Source organism: Mytilus trossulus, chromosome 12 (genome assembly GCF_036588685.1).
Source record: "Mytilus trossulus isolate FHL-02 chromosome 12, PNRI_Mtr1.1.1.hap1, whole genome shotgun sequence".
NCBI classification, from domain to species: Eukaryota; Metazoa; Mollusca; class Bivalvia; order Mytilida; family Mytilidae; genus Mytilus; species Mytilus trossulus.
In genome coordinates, this window is record NC_086384.1 from 26130579 (window position 1) to 26156934 (window position 26356).

General features: G+C 32.1%; 2 protein-coding genes across 7 annotated transcripts in view; one reads left to right on the forward strand and one right to left on the reverse strand.

Moving 5' to 3' along the window:
* The window catches only part of LOC134693646 (uncharacterized), a 40171-nt gene extending 37772 nt beyond the window's left edge, over positions 1-2399 (reverse strand). The window contains exon 1 of the mRNA XM_063554517.1: positions 2179-2399. Coding sequence (XP_063410587.1) covers positions 2179-2193 — 15 coding nt within the window. The 5' untranslated portion in view covers positions 2194-2399. The remainder of the gene's footprint in view (positions 1-2178) is intronic.
* The window catches only part of LOC134693643 (activated Cdc42 kinase-like), a 140946-nt gene that overhangs the window by 21023 nt on the left and 93567 nt on the right, over positions 1-26356 (forward strand). For 2 of the 6 annotated variants that reach the window (XM_063554486.1, XM_063554491.1), the window contains exon 2: positions 2039-2093. The gene's annotated coding sequence lies outside the window, so the exon portion shown is untranslated. Of the gene's footprint in view, positions 1-2038; positions 2094-4225; positions 4297-7355; positions 7474-26093; positions 26144-26356 lie in introns of those variants that run through there. The other 4 variants (XM_063554484.1, XM_063554487.1, XM_063554488.1 and 1 more) reach the window with 4 other exon arrangements.

Below are 26356 nucleotides of genomic sequence, written 5' to 3' on the forward strand. Positions count from 1 at the left end.
ACTCTAATTATAAAAAAATAACATAACTTTTAAAAGAAATCTAACATATACACTGTATTGCAATATAGGAAAATTATAATATCATTTATCTTGGATTATGGAACTGCAAAATTGTATAAAGTTTTAACTGACATTATCTCAAAATTTAAATATATTAAAAAACAACTTTTACCGCTTTACAGAAGAAAAGTTCTGAGAAATTTTCTGTGTCTAAAAATTTTAATATATATATAATAGTAGAAAATTAAAATATTTCACTTTACTTCTATATATTTTACTAAATATAAAATCAAGAAAACTTAATGATGTCTACGTCTTTGTGATGAATTTTCTAGTAAAAGATTTCTTTGCATATAATTAGCAGTTACCAATAATTTGCATAAAATAAAATTGCAACAAAATTTTGAAGTTATAATAAATTTTCCTTTGTATCAATAGGAATATAATTTTATCTGACAAATATCAAATCTTAACTCTAGTTTTCTCCAAGTACAACAAAAGAACTATAAACCTTTTTATGATGTCACTATAGGCCATTTATGTCCTGTATTTTTGTCAAGAATCATTATATAGATATACATGTATATATATATATGTGTTTACATCAAAGAGACAGCAAGCTACTACACAATTAAACCAGATAAGCCATTCTGGTACACAATAAAACCTGAACACACTTCTCATAGTCAAGATATAACAATATGTATATTAAATCATAAAATTTTATTCATCATTTTTTTAATCTTTAAATTTTTCAAACCATTTTTAAATGAAGAATTTTGGTTGCATCTAAAATTTTGGAAAATTCGGTACACAAATCTCACTTTTATCTGATTAATTTTCAGTTTAACAAAATGATAAAAAAGGTAAATTAATTTTCACTTAGTAATATGGATTTATTGTATTTGTTGTCAGTTATTGCCACTGTATTGTAATTATTAGCTTTTTCCACATGATTGTTATATGTCATTGTAACGATTAGCGGTCTTTTAACAATGTAGCAGATACTGAGGTTGATGACCTCCCTCTTTTTTGTTGCAACTTCTTTGTCAGAAAGAACAAAGATAGAAACGTTGAATCTAGCTAGTAAGGGTATGTTACACCCTTAAAAGTTTTGTATTGTCACACTTTTGTATGCTTGTGTTTAATGAAGCACTCATAGAAGATTATTTAAAAAAATTATATAGAATTATTTAAAAAAAGAATATAAAATTATTTAAATATGAATATAAGACTATTGTTTAAAAAATAGTGATACCCTACTGTTCCCATTATATATTCCTCAGGGTTGGTAGTACCATAAAAGTATAGTACAGTTAAACATAGTTATTTAGCATTACTTATAGTTAATATTATAAGACAAAACAAGAATAACGAAATATTTTAGATTTTTATAGTTTTGCCAAGAAAATTACTTCTTGATAAATTCTTGTCTGTTTTCAGTATCCATAGTTTGAGGTTTATTATTCTTCTTGTGTAGAAAATTATTCTGGAGATGTCAATGTATAGATATCATATATATAAAAAAATAATTATAATTTCAAAAAGTTAAATTGCCTTTATTTTGTGTGTGTGACAATATAACTTCTATAACATAGTTCTGTATTATTACCCAACCTCATAAAAAATTAAAACAAGTTACAGTTAATAAAAAAAACTCACAAACAAAAATTAAATAAGATGACAATTTTCCAATATATATGTACAATAAATAAACATTGTACATTTAAAAAAAAATGCCAATAAAATTATTTCTTGCAAATTATTGTTTGCTTTCAGCACCTTTATCCAAAGACTTAAATAATTTCCTTTGTTTGTTTTTTGAAAAATTCTTATAGAGAAAATCAATCTTCAACATTTAAGATACATTCAGAATTTTTTTTATTTGATATAAGTTTAAATTACCTTCATTTGTTCATGACTATATCACTCCCATAAAGTAATACTGCATTATTTCACAACTTCATGTATTAATGAATTATAATGCACCTAACATGCATAATATAAAATCATAACAAACCATTTTTTTTATTTTCAGATAAAACCACTAATGTCACAGTGCTGAAAAAAAATCTATTTAAAGTAAACTAAAGGTAAGTCTCTACTTTCATTTTTTAACCACATGTACTTTCATTTTATCCTTTTAATCATAATAATACATCTTTTTTTGCCACCTACCTTCTTTTGATGCATGGTTATACTCCTTGATTATTCAGTTTAACTTGGGAATCCCCATTCTAATGGTTTTCCCAATAGTCAATGCTATAGCTCTTTACAATTAAAACCAGAAGCTTATGTCATCGTTTGCATTGACGGAGTGATCTCCCCTAACTCAGCTGCCCCAATATTTGTACTGAGTGATTGATTTTTATAGTATCGTGTAAAAACCAGCACAATCACAATAGTAACAACAATATCATCATCGCTATTAATAGAATAATGAACTCTTGTCGTGGTTTCCAATGTTGAACCTCACTTTTTTTATTCAAATCAATTCATAAGTTGAGTCATATGTCGTGGACCAGAAATCGGTGCATTAAATATCCAATAAAAGGATAAATCCAAGTGAACTGGTAATGAGCTGCAATTATATAAAGATCATTATCTTTTTATTCAGCGACAAAATCATCTGGTAAAATTGTTTGCAAATGGATAATCATATGAATTAATTGTTGTAAAATCTGAATTTGTTTATTTGGTTTCATAAAATGCGGAAATGATTAACTTTTGGGCCATGTAGAACTAAAAAGGAGAAGAACAAAGAAGATTTTGATGAATAAATTACAAAAGATTCCGCTGATAATTTTCTGATACAGAAAGCATTCAAGCGTGAATTAAAAAAAGATGTTGTGAAAATTTCCAGATAATGTTTTTGTTATTAGTCACATAGTAAACAGTAACATAAATATAAAGGAATCAATAAAATTATCGACCTTGAACTTTTTATATCCTAATTGTAGGTCAGTAGAACTTAAGGCTGCTGCATGGTCTTTGGTACATGACCTTGGCAAACAATAGAACTTATAAAATGACTACATGAGAGTTGAGATGTTAATAATGATAATATTGGATAACCATGATAAGATCATGTTCTCCATCTATCAATAATTCTATTCAGAATAGACAATGTCATGTTCATTCTTAGAAAGAAAAAAACTGTAATAAAAAAAGCCGGAAAAAAGATTAAGAAAGACAAAAAAAGTACCAAAGGAAAATTCAAACACATAAGATGAAAATAAACCGACAACACAATGGCAAAAGAAAGAAAAAGACCAAAAGACAAACAATAGTATACCAAACACATCATAGAAAACTAAAGACTGATCAACAAACCTAGGGTGATTGGAGGTTCCTCTTGAAGGGTAAGCAGATCCTGCTTCACATGTTGCACCTGCCGTGTCGGTCAAGTAAGAACAAACCTCACGAGAAGTTGAATTCCAGGAAAAAGGACCCCTGGGATTATGGTTACATTGATTGGAACAAAATACAAATGTAGTGAATTTTATTTTTGAACACAAAATTTTACTTGATTTTGAATAGTCACAAATAAATATATGTTTAATGAACCTTTACACCATAAGACTTGTAATACAATTTACTTATCCTTTTTTATTGCAAAAGTATTTATCAAATTTTGTTTTATTTTGATTTTAGGTTCTCAACTAGCATTTTGTTTACAAAAAAAAAGTTGTTTTTTTAAAGAATTTCTATATTAATTCATGTACTTTGTGTAATAGTTGATACAAATGTATTTGGTTTATAGTAATCAATTCAAGTAGATAAATAGATTGAAAATTTTCACTGAATGTTAGCCAATCAAATCCAATGACGCAAGGAAAACACAGTGTTAGTTGATCAAATCTATCGACACAAAGAAAACACATTCAATTACCATCAACAGATTCTATGACCCAAGTTTCACCGTCCACTGGACATAGAAAATGATAGTGCGAGTGGCCATCCATTTACTATGGACACAGTTTTGTTTCAAGTTAACAGTGAATAACTGCACTCCACTCCTTTTTAAAGACAGTGTTCAGCATAGTCATTTGAGATGGTTATTTAAGGAAAAAATGAGAACTTATTAATCCAATGAATTTGTAAACTAATCATTTATTTTGAGGTCAAAAGGTCAAGGTTACTCAATACTGTAGGAATTGATATATATTGAAACATTTATGCAGTTATTAGCTTTGGTTGTTCAGCTATTGGCCATATTTTTCAGCTTCCACCAACTTGTATGAAGAATGCAATTTTGGGAAGAATAAATCAAAGGTCACAGTACCATTAAATAAGGTTTGAACAAAAAAATGTTTTGGTTTATACTTTCAGGACAATCAGTTTTTAGCCTTAAATCAAATTGCTGGCAATAATGTCAAGGTCACAGCAGCAATTTATAGACTGACATCTAGAAAAATGATTTGTTTTCCAACAATTGAATGGACTGTCCTTGAAAATAAACCTGTTTTTCTAATACAAACCCACAAAGACCATAACCATACATATGCACCCATGGTGCTTTTCTAATTTTTAAAAATTTGTGAACAACTTATGCATTTTGTACAAAGGAGCATTGCTCATTGAGAATACTATTGATTTTTTTTAACAAAGATTTTTTCTTTTGTCTTTGTGTTTCCTCCAGTAAAAAGAAAGAATTATAATTAGATCTCACTACAGTGTGCAAATGGATAACGGAAAACAGTTAATTATCTTTTACATCATATCTGTCTTAATTGAGGCCCAAGGAATATTGTATTGTTCTGGAACTAGTCAGTATGTCTGACATTTAGTCAGGAAGTCTATGAGAATAGTTGTCTCTAAGACAATCATTTTATTAAATGGGATAATTATTTGAAGTTTGTTTTGTGATAGTTCTCATAACACATTTGATCAGACATCTTTCAAACTTGGTGAAGCCCAAATTTGCCTGAAATGTGAGGCATCAGAAACATTTCAAGACCTCTGGACATATAAGATAACAACAAATGGATAGGGAATGAAGAGATACCAGATTGCATTGTTCATGAAAGCAAAGTATGTGCCTTCAAAAATCAACATTGAAATTCCAGACATTTAATGTCTTTTAAACAGATATATCATGTTAAGGAGGGCTATTTGCGAAAAATACCAGTCGAGAGAATGATAAATTAGGCGAGCCGTAAGGCGAGGGAAATTCATTCTCAAGGCTGGTCTTTTTTGCAAATACCCATCAAGAACATGCTATATCTGTTTAATTACACCGAAAGTTAATGTCCAAAAAGCATTGATGATCGTGACGTTATAAGCTAATCAGATAGAATATTTTTTGGCAAATACCACGGCAGAGCTCAGGTAAAAAATCCAGGATTCTTCCATAAGGTGTAATTATTACATTATAATTATCATTATTCATTGTGAACTTGGTAATTCTTGTATTTTAGCTATAAACATCAGAAAAAGAGTGGAATCAAACATAGAAAAAAAGTTGTTAAGAAAAAAAAATTATTCAAAGGTAATTTAAAACAAGAGGAAGTCCATAAAACTTTTTAAAAAAGGTCAAATGCCTGACTCGATGAAACAACAGAACAACAGTCTAAAAAAACAAAGGTCAAATGCCTGACTCTATGAAACAACAGAACAACAGTCTAAAACAAAGGTCAAATGCCTGACTCTATGAAACAACAGAACAACAGTCTAAAACAAAGGTCAAATGCCTGACTCTATACAACAACAGAACAACAGTCTAAAACAAAGGTCAAATGCCTGACTCTATGAAAAAACAGAACAACAGCCTAAAACAAAGGTCAAATGCCTGACTCTGAAACAACAGAACAACAGAATAAAAAACAAGGGTCAAATGCCTGACTCTATGAAACAACAGAAAAACAGTCTAAAACAAAGGTCAAATGCCTGACTCTGAAACAACAGAACAACAGTGTAAAACAAAGGTCAAATGCCTGACTCTATGAAACAACAGAACAACAGTCTAAAACAAAGGTCAAATGCCGGACTCTATGAAACAACAGAACAAAAGTCTAAAACAAAGGTCAAATGCCTGACTCTATGAAACAACAGAACAACAGTCTAAAACAAAGGTCAAATGCCTGACTCTGAAACAACAAAACAAAAGTCTAAAACAAAGGTCAAATGTCTGACTCTATGAAACAACAAAACAAAAGTCTAAAACAAAGGTCAAATGCCTGACTCTGAAACAACAAAACAAAAGTCTAAAATAAAGGTCAAATGTCTGACTCTATGAAACAACAAAACAAAAGTCTAAAACAAAGGTCAAATGCCTGACTCTGAAACAACAGAACAACAGTGTAAAACAAAGGTCAAATGCCTGACTCTATGAAACAACAGAACAACAGTCTAAAACAAAGGTCAAATGCCTGACTCTATGAAACAACAGAAAAACAGTCTAAAACAAAGGTCAAATGTCTGACTCTATGAAACAACAAAACGAAAGTCTAAAACAAAGGTCAAATGCCTGACTCTATGAAACAACAGAACAAAAGTCTAAAACAAAGGTCAAATGTCTGACTCGATGAAACAACAGAACAACAGTCTAAAACAAAGGTCAAATGCCTGACTCTATGAAACAACAAAACAAAAGTCTAAAACAAAGGTCAAATGTCTGACTCTATGAAACAACAAAACAACAGTCTATAACAAAGGTCAAATGTCTGACTCTATGAAACAACAAAACAAAAGTCTAAAACAAAGGTCAAATGTCTGACTCTATGAAACAACAAAACAACAGTCTGTCTGAATGATGTTAATATGAGAACAGATTTTAGTTTTTGTAGAGTTTTCACTACTTTTTAATTTCTCAACAGTAAATTTCAAATTTTATGGGAAAAATTAAATATTGAAATTATTTCTGTCTCCTTGGGGGTCTAGTTTAAATAAAAGTAAATGTTGTTTATACTTTTTTTGTTTTCCTATTTTATTACTGGAAACTTCAAATCGTTGCATGTCTCATTTGTCTATTTTGCATTTCTAAATTTTCCATCAAGTATGACTTTAAAAGCACCTTTATTAAATATGGTGACATTATCACATTCAATTCAATCTTAAACTAAAAATTAAACAATTGTCTGTGAATTACAAGGTTTCAAGATATGATTTAAGGTTTAATTTAAGAATATAATAGTCCTACTAAGATCAATTTAAATCAATTATTATGAAGTGATAGATAATATTTCTTGATCCATAAATGCCGATATTTTGTTGTTAAACAAAAAACAAGAGTAGATCGGATCTCCTTTGCCCATCGTTTAGATAAGGCACAATTGATCTACGATATCTAATGCTTCCGAGGACTTAGTCATATATTGATTATTGTTAAGTTTAGAAAGAACCGTAACCTCGTCTGAGTCCATCTTTGTCTGTTTAAACAGGACTTTTATGGGATTTTATAATTTGACTGAATTATTGGATATTTTTGTTGTATGGATAACTTTGATTGACTTATGTTTATCTGTTTCTGAGGTAAGTTAACACCTTTTAAGATCTATGATAGAGTAGCTAACAGTCTACCAGACATCAAGGGTTGGTATCAAAACATAAGATGTAGCAGACATATATCAAGGAATAGACATCTTTTTTTTAGTCACACATGAGAATTGCTGAGTCAGAATCTTCTTTGAAATTATTTTTTTATAACGATAATTAAGAATTGTTTTGTACTTAGATATTACGAAACTTACAATGATCATGAAAATATATCTTTTGGTTATGTTTCTTTAATTTAATCATTTTATCAGCCAGGAAGAAATTTATATCGGTGAATAAGATTATTTTTTGTTTGTTTTATTTTGGATTTAGAGGCCTAGTTTGTCTTTTTGTAACAGATGAGGGGGTAACTTAAACTGTTAAGTTTTTTGAGGGGCAGATTGGAGTATGATGAAAGAGGAAGAAAGATAAGTTTGCAATTAGATTGATTAGAGGGAAGGGAACTGTCCCTCCTTAGGCATCTACATCTATGGTTAATGCATAGACTTTGCTATAGCCTAACTTTGTATATAGAGGTTTAGGGGGGGGGGGGGCTTTTAAACAAATCTTTGATATGCATCTGTAAACATATTAATGGTGAATTCAAGTAAAAGCATGGAGGTAATAAGCCCTGACCTCCTTCTTTTTAAACAGAAAAAAATGATTTAAAACAAATTTGCTTTGCTAGATGTTTCCGTGATATTTGTACCTTTACTAACATTTATGACCACTTTAATTGAACCCTGGATCTGATCCTGTATACATACGAATATAAGGGTCAATCAATGGTTCCCTTTATAAATGTTAAGTTACAAGATGTATTTTCCAGTGGCATACTTGATAAAATACATGTGTAGTATGGAAATCAGTAATACCTTTATATTATACCCCAGATTGACATACCTTTATTTAACCCCCAGACTGATATACTTTTATATTACACCCCAGACTGAAATACCCTTATATACTGCAGCTGTGCTATTTGAGCAGTCAAAATGCATTGACTGTATATTTATATGTGATATACAGTCACTGACAGTATATTACCTTGTTTATTATCGGTGTTTCCGTAGAGTTTTATTTATGACGTCAATAAAACATACAGGTTCGCTGCAATTTTACGTTGTCCTCTCACAATTAAAAAATGACTGGTTTTAGTCTTTTTACCCTAAATACTTCATTTTGAACAGTTATAAGAGTTGCAGTATATAAAGAATAACCATACATTGTCTCGAAATATCAAACTGTTATTTGAGCTCGGCTCGAAACAGGTAGAAATGCTCTGCACAGCCTCGCTTTCTACCTGTTTCTAAGCCTTGTACAAATAATAGTGATATTTCGAGACAATGTATGGTTATTCTATATATATGAAGGTAGTAATGACCTTTACCTTCAGGCGTCAAATGACCATTTTTGGCTACCGTTAGCGTTAAATTGATTAAAATATTACTGATATTCATCAAAATATCCCTATCGTGATTCTTCAGAGCTCTCAAATCGTGATTCGTCAGAGCTCTCAAATGATTATGGTAACCATTATTTTTGGGAGAAAAAAAAATGTAATTTGTCAAAATCAATCGATTTTTTTTATTGTCTAAAAGAAAGTGCACAGTTTATTGTCATGCGCCAAAAATTACAGTTTTAAAATGTCAATTGCCAAGAATTTTTACCATTATTCGTCATGAAGGTACCCTCAATACCACCCTCTTATATTTATCCAAGTCTAATGTACCTTTATAGTACACCCTAGACAGATGTAGTAACTAGATAAACCACAGTGTCTGGTTCATTATACTCTGGAATGTAGTCAATGTTAGTATAAATTATTGAGTACTGATATAGTAAATAGCTCCCAGCCCCAAAACATAATGTAATAGATGTGCTTTGATGTGCCTGATTAATTCCCCTTAATTTGGACAGATTAATTATTTAGTATTTAAATGTTTATTTTAAGTTAAATTTGATTTAAATATAGTAGGATAAAAGTAATGAATGTTAATTTAACTGTTTTAGTATTTAACTTTTGATGTTTTTATAATGTTTTAAGAATATTCATTTATTTAACTTTTCTTCAGTACCTTTTATGTTAAAGTTCTCCTGATTAATGACAAGTTTAGGATATCTTTTGATATTCAGTCGGAGTCGGCCTTGCACAGGCCTCCAAATACTCGCCAGAACTAATATTAGTACTAATCGAGTCTAGAGTTAGCCACCACTTCGGTGCAGTTCGCCAGAGTTAGTCACCCCTTTTTGGTGCAATTTTACCACTTTAAAACACAACGCGAAGCAAATTTACTTTATTTTATTTAAAAGACTAACTCTGGGAACACTCTATTTTTCATTTTACATTTGAAATTACTTTATTTTTGAACTCCATTTTAGAAAGTTTTCTGACTCCTGTTTATTTCCGACTTTGTTTAATATTCATGCAATTACTGTACATTTGTGAATAAAATTATAGTTTCATTTGATTCATTGTCTGTTGCTCAGCCATAATCTGATATCAGGTATCCCAATGGTCGAATAGGGGCGAAGTACTGGCCACTACACGTCCCGGGAGGTGTCGTCACCGACCCCCTCCGTTACAAATGGTGCCGTGACCAGGATACCTGATCCCTCAGTTTTGGTTTGAATATTTTTATTACATTTATTTTGATTTTGTTCAATTTTTGATTTTAAAAATGATAAAGTTTGAACAGAAACCTTGTACTTTTGACGGTGTTAGTGCCGATGTACAAGATTATTTTATTCAATTTGAAGCAGTTAGTCTTTGGAATAACTGGAATTTATCTGAAATGGCTCTTCAGTTAGTAATAAACTTAAGAGAAGAAGCACGAACTATTTTACGTCTTCTTAATGCAACTCAGTTGCAAAGCTATGATTTTTTGAAAAGTTTACTTTTTCAACGCTTTAATCCTAAGGAAAGGATAACATTTTATAAATTTCAACTGAATAGTTGTTTAATTTTGTCAGATGAATCTGTGTTCGATTTTGGACATAGATTCAAACTTTTATGTCATCGTGCATATCCAGATAATTTTCAAAGTATGCAAACTTATTTTATTGATCTTTTTATTGGAAAGTTAGAGAAGGAAATTGGAAAGTTTGTCCATTTTAAGCATCCTGCAACTTTTGACGATGCTATATTTTTGGCTACAGAGTTTGAGTCTTTTAATTTGACAGTTGAACCTGTTGAATGTGAAATTGAGGAAAGTGAAGAAAGTTTAGATTTTAGTTGTTTGAAGTCTGGTTTTGATCAAATTGTCAAAGTTTTTAAGAAGCTTGTTTATAGGAAGTTTAAAGTTAAAAAATGTTTTAATTGTTTGGTAGTTGGACATATCAGAGCTAATTGTCCCAATAAAGTTTGTAAAAGTGTCAATTCTGTTCATATTGTTGAACCAGAAAAACAAGTTTCTTCTTCAGTTCATAAGAATGTGAAAAAATCATGCAAAGTTGTCAAAAGAGTTCAAAGTTTATTTCCATCTGATTTGCATAGCTGTTTATCTGATTATTTGACTTCTAGCATGGATGAGTTTTCTTGTTTGAAGGATAAGCCAGTTAAAGTTTTCATATAGTATGTTTTATTAATTTTAATTTGTATATATTTAGTATTTTACTTATTTTGTCAGTTTATATTATTGTTTATTAGGTATGGTTTCAAAGTTTTCATTGAATTTGTTGTTTTTCTTGGTCACGTTAATGAGCCGGTTTTGTTATCGAAACACCCTCAAAAACGTTGTTTGATTAGATTGGGTTTTCTTTAGATTTTGGTTTGTTTAGATTGTAGCTTAGTTTCTTGTTGGAATAGTTTTATTTATGAGTTTGCTCATTTATTTGGATTTTTAACCTCTCTGAACAAGTTTTATTGTTTTAAATTTGTTTCATTGGGTTATGGTATTCCTTTTGTGACTTTTTAAAGTCATGGCAGAAATCTATTGAGTGGCAGTTAGTTTATGTGCGAAGACAACCAGCTGATATAGTAAGCCGTTCTTGTATCGAGAACACCTTTCTTACTTTTGGTACAACGTTTGATCATCTTGAACCCGGAATAACATGTTATACGTGATTCTGTGAGATCTACAATGGTGGACTAAACCTGGTACAACGATGGACTTTAAGAACCCGAAAACACATGTTAAAAGTGTTTTTTGTGAGATCAACAATTGGTGGACTATACCTGGTACAACTTGGACGATGCAGATTATCCGTATTAACATTCCGTTTCCGTTTGAATCTAGAACTGTGTTTTATTGACTGCTGTATAACTGTGTCCGTTTACATTTATATTCTATGGACCGTACTTTATAATTTGTGTTTACCGCCTATTCCTGGACATTTATACCGTGTGGAACTTTTCCGATGGTTGGACCGTGTGTTTATATGACATTTTTGTGACATTTATTGACATTTTATGTGCATTGATTTATATTGTTAATTGTTTTCAAAACATCTATTTTAAATAGTTCTTTTCCCAAATATTAATTTCTTTAATATTTGTCCTAAGGGGGGAGGATTGTAATAGATGTGCTTTGATGTGCCTGATTAATTCCCCTTAATTTGGACAGATTAATTATTTAGTATTTAAATGTTTATTTTAAGTTAAATTTGATTTAAATATAGTAGGATAAAAGTAATGAATGTTAATTTAACTGTTTTAGTATTTAACTTTTGATGTTTTTATAATGTTTTAAGAATATTCATTTATTTAACTTTTCTTCAGTACCTTTTATGTTAAAGTTCTCCTGATTAATGACAAGTTTAGGATATCTTTTGATATTCAGTCGGAGTCGGCCTTGCACAGGCCTCCAAATACTCGCCAGAACTAATATTAGTACTAATCGAGTCTAGAGTTAGCCACCACTTCGGTGCAGTTCGCCAGAGTTAGTCACCCCTTTTTGGTGCAATTTTACCACTTTAAAACACAACGCGAAGCAAATTTACTTTATTTTATTTAAAAGACTAACTCTGGGAACACTCTATTTTTCATTTTACATTTGAAATTACTTTATTTTTGAACTCCATTTTAGAAAGTTTTCTGACTCCTGTTTATTTCCGACTTTGTTTAATATTCATGCAATTACTGTACATTTGTGAATAAAATTATAGTTTCATTTGATTCATTGTCTGTTGCTCAGCCATAATCTGATATCAGGTATCCCAATGGTCGAATAGGGGCGAAGTACTGGCCACTACACGTCCCGGGAGGTGTCGTCACCGACCCCCTCCGTTACAATAAGGTAAAAAAATGATAAATCATAAACATCCTTGTCCTTGTATGGATTATAGGTGGTTAAACTGTTTTTGGTTCCATGAGGTGTAAAGGTGACCTGAAAAAGATAAATGACATGTAGGAAAGGTGTATTGGAAAATTATAGCTCCACATGGTGTTTGATGGGATATATGTCACTGATGTAAAGAATAACAATATAATAAATCTATCACAGAATATGTGATGATAGTTTAATTATTCTATACTTGGATTTCCTACCCATGAATAAACAGTTTAACACAGTTGGAGATAAAGTAAAGATATTCTGAGATTATCAGGGTAAGAGAAATTCACAAAATGAAAAAGTGTTTACTTTTCTAATGTTTTACCAGTTTAGTTTATTAAACATTGTTAAAGCACTTGATTCATTCCACTTTATAAAACAAGGACAAGAGAAAGGGGAATATTTGGTTTAAACTTTGTGGAACAAGACTACAACACAAATTAAACATAAGACTACTACAGTCTGCATGATAACTACTTACAGCATTCAATTTTCAGATAATTTTTTATATGACGGCAAAAATTAAAAATTGGTATCACGTCGTTGTCGGGAATGTCGGCATCAGCATCATCCCCATCTGAAGACAGATGGTTTCCGGATGATTTCCAGATAAAAACTTTAGTACAAAATGTATAAGTAAATAGAAATCAATAAGATTTTAACGCAATGTTTGTAACCTCAAAAGGAAGGTTGGGATTGATTTAAGGGGTTATGGTCCCAATGGTTTAGAAATTAGGGTCTCAAAACAAGTATTTTTCTAGTTTCAGGACAATAAGCTGTGTATGAGTATTTCAATTGCTCTGATATTGTACAACAATGTTCATACCATATAGTAGCAGGTTGAGATTTATTTTAAGGGCTATGGGGCAAACAGTCTGGGAATTAAGGGCCAAAAAGGGACCAAAAACAAGCATTTTTGTAGATTCGGGACAATAACTTATGTATTACTGTATGGATCTCTCTCATTGTAATGGATGAAGCAAAATTTAGTTCCAAAAAAGACTGCTCTTCAAAGATATTTCTTAAGGCAGTATGGTGTTTTGAGTGTAGGAGTCTGTAGCAGGATTTGAAAGAAATATTATTGTACAGTAGATGAACTTTACCCATTGATTAGAACATTCTGGAGTTGGTCATGGAGGCATCCACAAAACATATAAGGGGTTAAAAAACAAAATTGCAAATGTCAGCAGAGAAATAATCACTTTTTATTCAGATGTGTGAACAGTGTATTTTGAAACAAATTGCTTTTAGACCACAAAACAAGTTGTTTGTCCTTTCACATCTACAGACTTTAATTCCTGTTGTCAAGTAGACCTTGTTGACTACCAGTCATGCTCAGATTGAGAATATAAGTGGACCATGCACTACAAGGACCACTTAACTAAATTCAGTGTATTGCGTCCTTTAAAGTCAAAAAGAGCAGCTGAAGTGGCTTTCCAAACAGAATCTGATGGACAGCATTATTGCTTATTAATTCAATGTTGTTAGACCATAATTTAACTTATTGTGTAATTCAAGATGCCATGCTTCCTTGTCTTGTGCAAAGAAATAGGTTATTTAATCTATGGCTTGACTTTTGTTTTCAATATAATATATTATGTATTCGACTTTTGTTTCCAATATATGATATTATGTTTTTGAATTTTTGTAATGATGTATGTTTGAAAATAAATGGTTGAAGGGTTTAACAACTATGTCACATTGCACCAGAAGTCTGTATTTATGTGGCGTCAAGCTGGTTAGCTAAATTGTACAAGGTGTCATGTAAACTGATGTTATTATTTTGCGTCCTTCGGTTCGTCTTTTAACTTCTAACATTTCAAAATTAATACGAATCAGTGGCGGATCCAGAAATTTTCATAAGTGGGGCCCACTGACTGACCTAAGTGGGGGCCCGCTCCAGTCACGCTTCAGTGATTCCCTATATAAGCAACCAAATTTTTTCCCAAAAAGGAGGGGGCGGGCCCCCTGCCCCCCCCCCTAAATCCGCCTCTGCGAATAAACACTTGAAAATAAGAAAAGAAAAACAAACACAATATAAATTTCAAAAACACGACAAAATGCCCAAAAAAATCCAGACACAAACCCAAAACAGAAGAATTTTTAAATCTGAACATTAAGATAATGAGTTGTACAAGTTATTATCTTTTTCTCCTAAAAAGATGTACAGGTAATTACTTGTACAATTATATTTGTGCAAGTAATAATCTGTATGATGGCATCAAACAAGTAATTACTTTTATAAAGTTTTTGTACAAGTAATAACCTGTACAAAATAATAAAATGTACACAACATCAAAGAAAATTTCATTGGAGTGGAATTTGATACTGAAAGGTTTTAAATAGGAAGTCATGTTTTAGATATTTTGAAGTGGGAAATTATCATTTCCTGATAGTAAAGGACAGCAAGTTATAATTCAGGAAGATGAACTAATTTTACACATTTTTTCTTTTTCTTTAATGAATCTAGGTAAGGAATTCTCAATATTTTTTTTACAATTTGATCCTTTTGTAGATTTAATAACCAAAAGCACATTCTGCATAAACTAAAAGGTGGAAACTTAAATAAAAAAGTATGGTGTATTCTGTTTTTGTGTTCAGAAAATCAGTTCAAACATTATTTTTTTTTATTCCAAACGAAGGGATCTGACCTAACAACAACGATCTCAAACTGTACGAAAGACGGAACCCACATGGTAAGGGTTAAGAGTTTTAAACAAATGATTAAGCTTAAACCATTTTTTGAACTTCAAGTATTATAAGAAAAACCAGTTGATTCTTTAAATAGCAAAAGAATATTTACAGTTACGTAATCTTTTCAATAAATTCTTGTCTTATCGATTGATTTTTGTGAACTGAAAGAATATCGCAGGTAGGTTTGAAGGCAGTTGATTTTCAAGGACATATCTTTGATGAAGAGAAGCCTTTTTTATTACACAAAAATCTGTATGGTTATTTCTAAATTCAATTCTATTTATGTGCCATTTTGTAGTTCAGATCTATTATAGTTTGAATGTCAGTCAATCAATATGTTATAAACAACTTGGAAGGAGTGTAGTAATTTCAAATAGAGAATGGCAGTAAATAATCATTAACATATATCAAAGCTCTAGATGTACAAAATATCACCCACTGTGGCAGATCCAGAACTTTTGATAAGGGGGGCCTGCTGACTGACTTAAGGGGGGGGATGGGCGCACCAGTAATGCTTCAATAATTCTCGATATAAACAACCAAATTTCTCCCATTATAAAGGGGCAGCCGCCCAGGCCCTCCCTGGATTCGCATATGACCCAAGTAAAATATATATATGAAAGTTGAAACAAAAATTAAATGATGTCTGTTTATCTGTTTTATTTTATGTGTATATTAATTTGCTTCTTTCCTCATGGTGTATAATTGTTTGAAGTTTTTTGTTTTTATTTAGTAATAATTTTGTTTCCCCATAGGTTTGGCTTCCTCTTGGTGTAAATACACATTAATATGATTATTTTGGATTTGTCTTGTTGAAATATACAATAAATTTCCTGTTAGAAATATCTTTATGAAGAAAAGGAGATATATATATGTGAATAACTCAACAAGTATATAATATTCAACAGCACACAGCTGTCCCTATAATTCGTTCAGTCCAAGTTTACAAAAGTTGTGAATAGAATAACAGAAACAACCAATTATCTTCTATAAGAACCAGTTTCTCTATGTAACAGTAGAACCAATTATCTTCTATAAGCACCAGTTTCTCTATGTAACAGTAGAACCAATTATCTTCTATAAGAACCAGTTTCTCTATGTAACAGTAGAACCAATTATCTTCTATAAGAACCAGTTTCTCTATGTAACAGTAGAACCAATTATCTTCTATAAGCACCAGTTTCTCTATGTTATAGTAGAATATAAGATACACATGATACTTACTTTTGTAAAATGATTTGACTCCCATAATAACCTCTGGGAATCCTGGCCACTTCTTGACCAACTGACCTAATGGAGTACTCTGTTTTCACAGCTAATGGAGGGCCTACACTTCACCTATCTCAAGGTTCATGATAACATAATGATGATATCAAAACCCTGGGGGTGGGCGTGGCATTTGTAGCTGGAGAGCATGGTTTGACTTTTTGACTTCCAGGATTACCACTGTACCAGGGGGTCTTTGAACCTAGGACTAAGCATGCCATTCTACGCCACATCTCTACCAGAGTAAAGATTATCATCCCACTGAGCACAGGGTGGGGGTTATATTTCTAACAGGTCGAGAGAAGCACCTGACTGTAATTGTGTTAACACCACAAGAAAATTATAACCAAACAATTCTGTGTATCTTCTGCATTTAGAAGTACCCTTTTAATTAAAATTGATCAGAACATTGACCCTTAGCAATTAATAATTCCATGAAAAAAAAAATTGTTTTTATTTTTGTATGAAATATGAATGTGTAAGGAAAAACCACAAGTGATAAATACTTAGTCTATAAACAGCACTTCACCGAGTTAAATTAGTAAATAACAGTTGACAAATAAAAAATAACTTGGTTATACTGCATGTAATATTGCTTTCAATCACACAGAACAAACTTGAAATGACTATCCAACTCTCTATAGTATACTATCTGTAGACATAGATGTGATGCCTCTAACTCTCTATAGTATACTATCTGTAGACATAGATGTGATGCCTCTAACTCTCTATAGTATACTATCTGTAGACATAGATGTGATGCCTCTAACTCTCTATAGTATACTATCTGTAGACATAGATGTGATGCCTCTAACTATCTATAGTATACTATCTGTAGACATAGATGTGATGCCTCTAACTCTCTATAGTATACTATCTGTAGACATAGATGTCATGCCTCTAACTCTCTATAGTATACTATCTGTAGACATAGATGTGATGCCTCTTACTCTTTATAGTATACTATCTGTAGACATAGATGTGATGCCTCTAACTATCTATAGTATACTATATGTAGACATAGATGTGATGCCCCTAACTATCTATAGTATACTATCTGTAGACATAGATGTGATGCCTCTAACTATCTATACTATACTATCTGTAGACATAGATGTGATACCTCTAACTCTCTATTGTATACTATCTGTAGACATAGATGTGATGCCCCTAACTCTTTATAGTATACTATCTGTAGACATAGATGTGATGCCTCTAACTCTCTATAGTATACTATCTGTAGACATAGATGTGATGCCTCTAACTATCTATAGTATACTATCTGTAGACATAGATGTGATGCCTCTAACTATCTATAGTATACTATTTGTAGACATAGATGTGATGTCTCCAACTATCTATAGTATACTATCTGTAGACATAGATGTGATGCCTCTAACTCTCTATAGTATACTATCTGTAGACATAGATGTGATGCCTCTAACTATCTATAGTATACTATTTGTAGACATAGATGTGATGTCTCTAACTATCTATAGTATACTATCTGTAGACATAGATGTGATGCCTCTAACTCTCTATAGTATACTATCTGTAGACATAGATGTGATGCCTCTAACTCTCTATAGTATACTATCTGTAGACATAGATGTGATGCCTCTAACTCTCTATAGTATACTATCTGTAGACATAGATGTGATGCCTCTAACTATCTATAGTATACTATCTGTAGACATAGATGTGATGCCTCTAACTCTCTATAGTATACTATCTGTAGACATAGATGTCATGCCTCTAACTCTCTATAGTATACTATCTGTAGACATAGATGTGATGCCTCTTACTCTTTATAGTATACTATCTGTAGACATAGATGTGATGCCTCTAACTATCTATAGTATACTATATGTAGACATAGATGTGATGCCCCTAACTATCTATAGTATACTATCTGTAGACATAGATGTGATGCCTCTAACTATCTATACTATACTATCTGTAGACATAGATGTGATACCTCTAACTCTCTATTGTATACTATCTGTAGACATAGATGTGATGCCCCTAACTCTTTATAGTATACTATCTGTAGACATAGATGTGATGCCTCTAACTCTCTATAGTATACTATCTGTAGACATAGATGTGATGCCTCTAACTATCTATAGTATACTATCTGTAGACATAGATGTGATGCCTCTAACTATCTATAGTATACTATCTGTAGACATAGATGTGATGCCTCTAACTCTTTATAGTATACTATCTGTAGACATAGATGTGATGCCTCTTACTCTCTATAGTATACTATCTGTAGACATAGATGTGATGCCTCTAACTATCTATAGTATACTATCTGTAGACATAGATGTGATGCCTCTAACTATCTATAGTATACTATCTGTAGACATAGATGTGATGCCTCTAACTCTTTATAGTATACTATCTGTAGACATAGATGTGATGCCTCTAACTATCTATAGTATACTATTTGTAGACATAGATGTGATGCCTCTAACTATCTATAGTATACTATCTGTAGACATAGATGTGATGCTTCTAACTCTTTATAGTATACTATCTGTAGACATAGATGTGATGCCTCTTACTCTCTATAGTATACTATCTGTAGACATAGATGTGATGCCTCTAACTATCTATAGTATACTATCTGTAGACATAGATGTGATGCCCCTAACTATCTATAGTATACTATATGTAGACATAGATGTGATGCCTCTAACTCTTTATAGTATACTATCTGTAGACATAGATGTGATGCCTCTAACTATCTATAGTATACTATCTGTAGACATAGATGTGATGCCTCTAACTCTCTATAGTATACTATCTGTAGACATAGATGTGATGCCTCTTACTCTCTATAGTATACTATCTGTAGACATAGATGTGATGCCTCTAACTATCTATAGTATACTATCTGTAGACATAGATGTGATGCCTCTAACTATCTATAGTATACTATCTGTAGACATAGATGTGATGCCTCTAACTCTTTATAGTATACTATCTGTAGACATAGATGTGATGCCTCTAACTATCTATAGTATACTATTTGTAGACATAGATGTGATGCCTCTAACTATCTATAGTATACTATCTGTAGACATAGATGTGATGCCTCTAACTCTTTATAGTATACTATCTGTAGACATAGATGTGATGCCTCTTACTCTCTATAGTATACTATCTGTAGACATAGATGTGATGCCTCTAACTATCTATAGTATACTATCTGTAGACATAGATGTGATGCCCCTAACTATCTATAGTATACTATATGTAGACATAGATGTGATGCCTCTAACTCTTTATAGTATACTATCTGTAGACATAGATGTGATGCCTCTAACTATCTATAGTATACTATTTGTAGACATAGATGTGATGCCTCTTACTCTCTATAGTATACTATCTGTAGACATAGATGTGATGCCTCTAACTATCTATAGTATACTATCTGTAGACATAGATGTGATGCCTCTAACTCTTTATAGTATACTATCTGTAGACATAGATGTGATGCCTCTTACTCTCTATAGTATACTATCTGTAGACATAGATGTGATGCCTCTAACTATCTATAGTATACTATCTGTAGACATAGATGTGATGCCCCTAACTATCTATAGTATACTATCTGTAGACATAGATGTGATGCCCCTAACTATCTATAGTATACTATCTGTAGACATAGATGTGATGCCTCTAACTCTTTATAGTATACTATCTGTAGACATAGATGTGATGCCTCTAACTATCTATAGTATACTATTTGTAGACATAGATGTGATGCCCCTAACTATCTATAGTATACTATATGTAGACATAGATGTGATGCCTCTAACTATCTATAGTATACTATTTGTAGACATAGATGTGATGCCCCTAACTATCTATAGTATACTATATGTAGACATAGATGTGATGCCTCTAACTCTTTATAGTATACTATCTGTAGACATAGATGTGATGCCTCTAACTATCTATAGTATACTATTTGTAGACATAGATGTGATGCCTCTTACTCTCTATAGTATACTATCTGTAGACATAGATGTGATGCCTCTAACTATCTATAGTATACTATCTGTAGACATAGATGTGATGCCTCTAACTCTTTATAGTATACTATCTGTAGACATAGATGTGATGCCTCTTACTCTCTATAGTATACTATCTGTAGACATAGATGTGATGCCTCTAACTATCTATAGTATACTATCTGTAGACATAGATGTGATGCCCCTAACTATCTATAGTATACTATCTGTAGACATAGATGTGATGCCTCTAACTCTTTATAGTATAATATCTGTAGACATAGATGTGATGCCTCTTACTCTTTATAGTATACTATCTGTAGACATAGATGTGATGCCCCTAACTATCTATAGTATACTATCTGTAGACATAGATGTGATGCCTCTAACTATCTATAGTATACTATCTGTAGACATAGATGTGATGCCCCTAACTATCTATAGTATACTATCTGTAGACATAGATGTGATGCCCCTAACTATTTGGAAATTAGTATGGCGTTCATTATCACTGAACTAGTATATATTTGTTTAGGGGCCAGCTGAAGGACGCCTCCGGGTGCGGGAATTTCTCACTACATTGAAGACCTGTTGGTCACCTTCTGCTGTTGTTTTTTATTTGGTTGGGTTGTTGTCTCTTTGACACATTCCCCATTTCCATTCTCAATTTTATTTATACTATCTGTAGACATAGATGTGATGCCCCTAACTATCTATAGTATACTATCTGTAGACATAGATGTGATGCCTCTAAATCTCTATTGTATACTATCTGTAGACATAGATGTGATGCCTCTAACTCTCTATTGTATACTATCTGTAGACATAGATGTGATGCCTCTAACTCTCTATTGTATACTATCTGTAGACATAGATGTGATGCCTCTAACTATCTATAGTATACTATCTGTAGACGTAGATGTGATGCCTCTAACTCTCTATAGTATACTATCTGTAGACATAGATGTGATGCCTCTAACTCTCTATTGTATACTATCTGTAGACATAGATGTGATGCCTCTAACTCTCTATTGTATACTATCTGTAGACATAGATGTGATGCCTCTAACTATCTATAGTATACTATCTGTAGACGTAGATGTGATGCCTCTAACTCTCTATAGTATACTATCTGTAGACATAGATGTGATGCCTCTAACTCTCTATAGTATACTATCTGTAGACATAGATGTGATGCCTCTAACTCTCTATAGTATACTATCTGTAGACATAGATGTGATGCCTTTAACTCTCTTTAGTATACTATCTGTAGACATAGATGTGATGCCTCTAACTCTCTATAGTAAACTCTCTGTAGACATAGATGTGATGCCTCCAACTCTATAGTATACTATCTGTAGACATAGATGTGATGCCTCTAACTCTCTATAGTATACTATCTGTAGACATAGATGTGATGCCTCTAACTCTCTATAGTATACTATCTGTAGACATAGATGTGATGCCTCTAATTCTTTATAGTATACTATCTGTAGACATAGATGTGATGCCTCTAACTCTCTATTGTATACTATCTGTAGACATAGATGTAATGCCTCTAACTATCTATAGTATACTATCTGTAGACATAGATGTTATGCCTTTAACTCTCTATAGTATACTATCTGTAGACATAGATGTGATGCCTCTAACTATCTATAGTATACTATCTGTAGACATAGATGTGATGCGTCTAATTCTTTATTGTATACTATCTGTAGACATGGATGTGATGCCTCTAACAATCTATACTATACTATCTGTAGACATAGATGTGATACCTCTAACTCTCTATTGTATACTATCTGTAGACATAGATGTGATGCCCCTAACTCTTTATAGTATACTATCTGTAGACATAGATGTGATGCCTCTAACTCTCTATAGTATACTATCTGTAGACATAGATGTGATGCCTCTAACTATCTATAGTATACTATCTGTAGACATAAATGTGATGCCTCTAACTCTCTATAGTTTACTATCTGTAGACATAGATGTGATGCCTCTAACTATCTATAGTATACTATTTGTAGACATAGATGTGATGTCTCCAACTATCTATAGTATACTATCTGTAGACATAGATGTGATGCCTCTAACTCTCTATAGTATACTATCTGTAGACATAGATGTGATGCCTCTAACTATCTATAGTATACTATTTGTAGACATAGATGTGATGTCTCTAACTATCTATAGTATACTATCTGTAGACATAGATGTGATGCCTCTAACTCTCTATAGTATACTATCTGTAGACATAGATGTGATGCCTCTAACTATCTATAGTATACTATCTGTAGACATAGATGTGATGCCTCTAACTCTTTATAGTATACTATCTGTAGACATAGATGTGATGCCTCTTACTCTCTATAGTATACTATCTGTAGACATAGATGTGATGCCTCTAACTATCTATAGTATACTATCTGTAGACATAGATGTGATGCCCCTAACTATCTATAGTATACTATCTGTAGACAAAGTTGTGATGCCTCTAACTCTCTATTGTATACTATCTGTAGACATAGATGTGATGCCTCTAACTATCTATACTATACTATCTGTAGACATAGATGTGATACCTCTAACTCTCTATTGTATACTATCTGTAGACATAGATGTGATGCCCCTAAATCTTTATAGTATACTATCTGTAGACATAGATGTGATGCCTCTAACTCTCTATAGTATACTATCTGTAGACATAGATGTGATGCCTCTAACTATCTATAGTATACTATCTGTAGACATAGATGTGATGCCTCTAACTATCTATAGTTTACTATCTGTAGACATAGATGTGATGCCTCTAACTATCTATAGTATACTATTTGTAGACATAGATGTGATGTCTCCAACTATCTATAGTATACTATCTGTAGACATAGATGTGATGCCTCTAACTCTCTATAGTATACTATCTGTAGACATAGATGTGATGCCTCTAACTATCTATAGTATACTATGTGTAGACATAGATGTGATGTCTCTAACTATCTATAGTATACTTTCTGTAGACATATATGTGATGCCTCTAACTCTCTATAGTATACTATCTGTAGACATAGATGTGATGCCTCTAACTATCTATAGTATACTATCTGTAGACATAGATGTGATGCCTCTAACTCTTTATAGTATACTATCTGTAGACATAGATGTGATGCCTCTTACTCTCTATAGTATACTATCTGTAGACATAGATGTGATGCCTCTAACTATCTATAGTATACTATCTGTAGACATAGATGTGATGCCCCTAACTATCTATAGTATACTATCTGTAGACATAGATGTGATGCCTCTAACTCTTTATAGTATACTATCTGTAGACATAGATGTGATGCCTCTAACTATCTATAGTATACTATTTGTAGACATAGATGTGATGCCTCTAACTATCTATAGTATACTATCTGTAGACATAGATGTGATGCCTCTAACTCTTTATAGTATACTATCTGTAGACATAGATGTGATGCCTCTTACTCTCTATAGTATACTATCTGTAGACATAGATGTGATGCCTCTAACTATCTATAGTATACTATCTGTAGACATAGATGTGATGCCCCTAACTATCTATAGTATACTATATGTAGACATAGATGTGATGCCTCTAACTCTTTATAGTATACTATCTGTAGACATAGATGTGATGCCTCTAACTATCTATAGTATACTATTTGTAGACATAGATGTGATGCCTCTTACTCTCTATAGTATACTATCTGTAGACATAGATGTAATGCCTCTAACTATCTATAGTATACTATCTGTAGACATAGATGTATTGCCTCTAACTCTTTATAGTATACTATCTGTAGACATAGATGTGATGCCTCTTACTCTCTATAGTATACTATCTGTAGACATAGATGTGATGCCTCTAACTATCTATAGTATACTATCTGTAGACATAGATGTGATGCCCCTAACTATCTATAGTATACTATCTGTAGACATAGATGTGATGCCTCTAACTCTTTATAGTATAATATCTGTAGACATAGATGTGATGCCTCTTACTCTTTATAGTATACTATCTGTAGACATAGATGTGATGCCCCTAACTATCTATAGTATACTATCTGTAGACATAGATGTGATGCCTCTAACTATCTATAGTATACTATCTGTAGACATAGATGTGATGCCCCTAACTATCTATAGTATACTATCTGTAGACATAGATGTGATGCCCCTAACTATTTGGAAATTAGTATGGCGTTCATTATCACTGAACTAGTATATATTTGTTTAGGGGCCAGCTGAAGGACGCCTCCGGGTGCGGGAATTTCTCACTACATTGAAGACCTGTTGGTCACCTTCTGCTGTTGTTTTTTATTTGGTTGGGTTGTTGTCTCTTTGACACATTCCCCATTTCCATTCTCAATTTTATTTATACTATCTGTAGACATAGATGTGATGCCCCTAACTATCTATAGTATACTATCTGTAGACATAGATGTGATGCCTCTAAATCTCTATTGTATACTATCTGTAGACATAGATGTGATGCCTCTAACTCTCTATTGTATACTATCTGTAGACATAGATGTGATGCCTCTAACTCTCTATTGTATACTATCTGTAGACATAGATGTGATGCCTCTAACTATCTATAGTATACTATCTGTAGACGTAGATGTGATGCCTCTAACTCTCTATAGTATACTATCTGTAGACATAGATGTGATGCCTCTAACTCTCTATTGTATACTATCTGTAGACATAGATGTGATGCCTCTAACTCTCTATTGTATACTATCTGTAGACATAGATGTGATGCCTCTAACTATCTATAGTATACTATCTGTAGACGTAGATGTGATGCCTCTAACTCTCTATAGTATACTATCTGTAGACATAGATGTGATGCCTCTAACTCTTTATAGTATACTATCTGTAGACATAGATGTAATGCCTCTAACTATCTATAGTATACTATCTGTAGACATAGATGTGATGCCTCTAACTCTCTATAGTTTACTATCTGTAGACATAATTGTGATGCCTCTAACTCTCTATAGTATACTATCTGTAGACATAGATGTGATGCCTCTAACTCTCTATTGTATATATGCATAATTATAACTGATGAAATTCTTGGATTACTTCCACTAAATTGTATACAGATATTACACATTTTGTTTACAGATATGTTTAAGAATCATATCATTCAACTGTTCTTTTGTATAACATATTCAAACTTAGCCTTTGTGTCTGCCTGTAAATGTCCACATGCACAGAACATTTTACTAATTTTAAGATAATTGTTAGTAAGAAAAACTGATGAAATTGAAAACAGTATTAAAGAATTAATAATCATAATATTTCTTTCTTTTAGTGCAAAGTAATAATTCTAAGATGATTTGATTGCATTCATGCTGAATACTGGTAAGTTAGGCTGACAACATAGAAAATGTGTATCTCTTGTTGCTTATCTGTCCAAACTTGTCTACAATATTCTGTTCTGAGATATGGTAGTTAGTTTTATCTGCCAATTTTGTAAATTTTATCACCAAGTGACCAGAATTAAGACATCCTCACTTCCAACACATGTTGAGCCAAGCAATGGGAAAAATTGAACAAAATATTTCAGGAAATTAA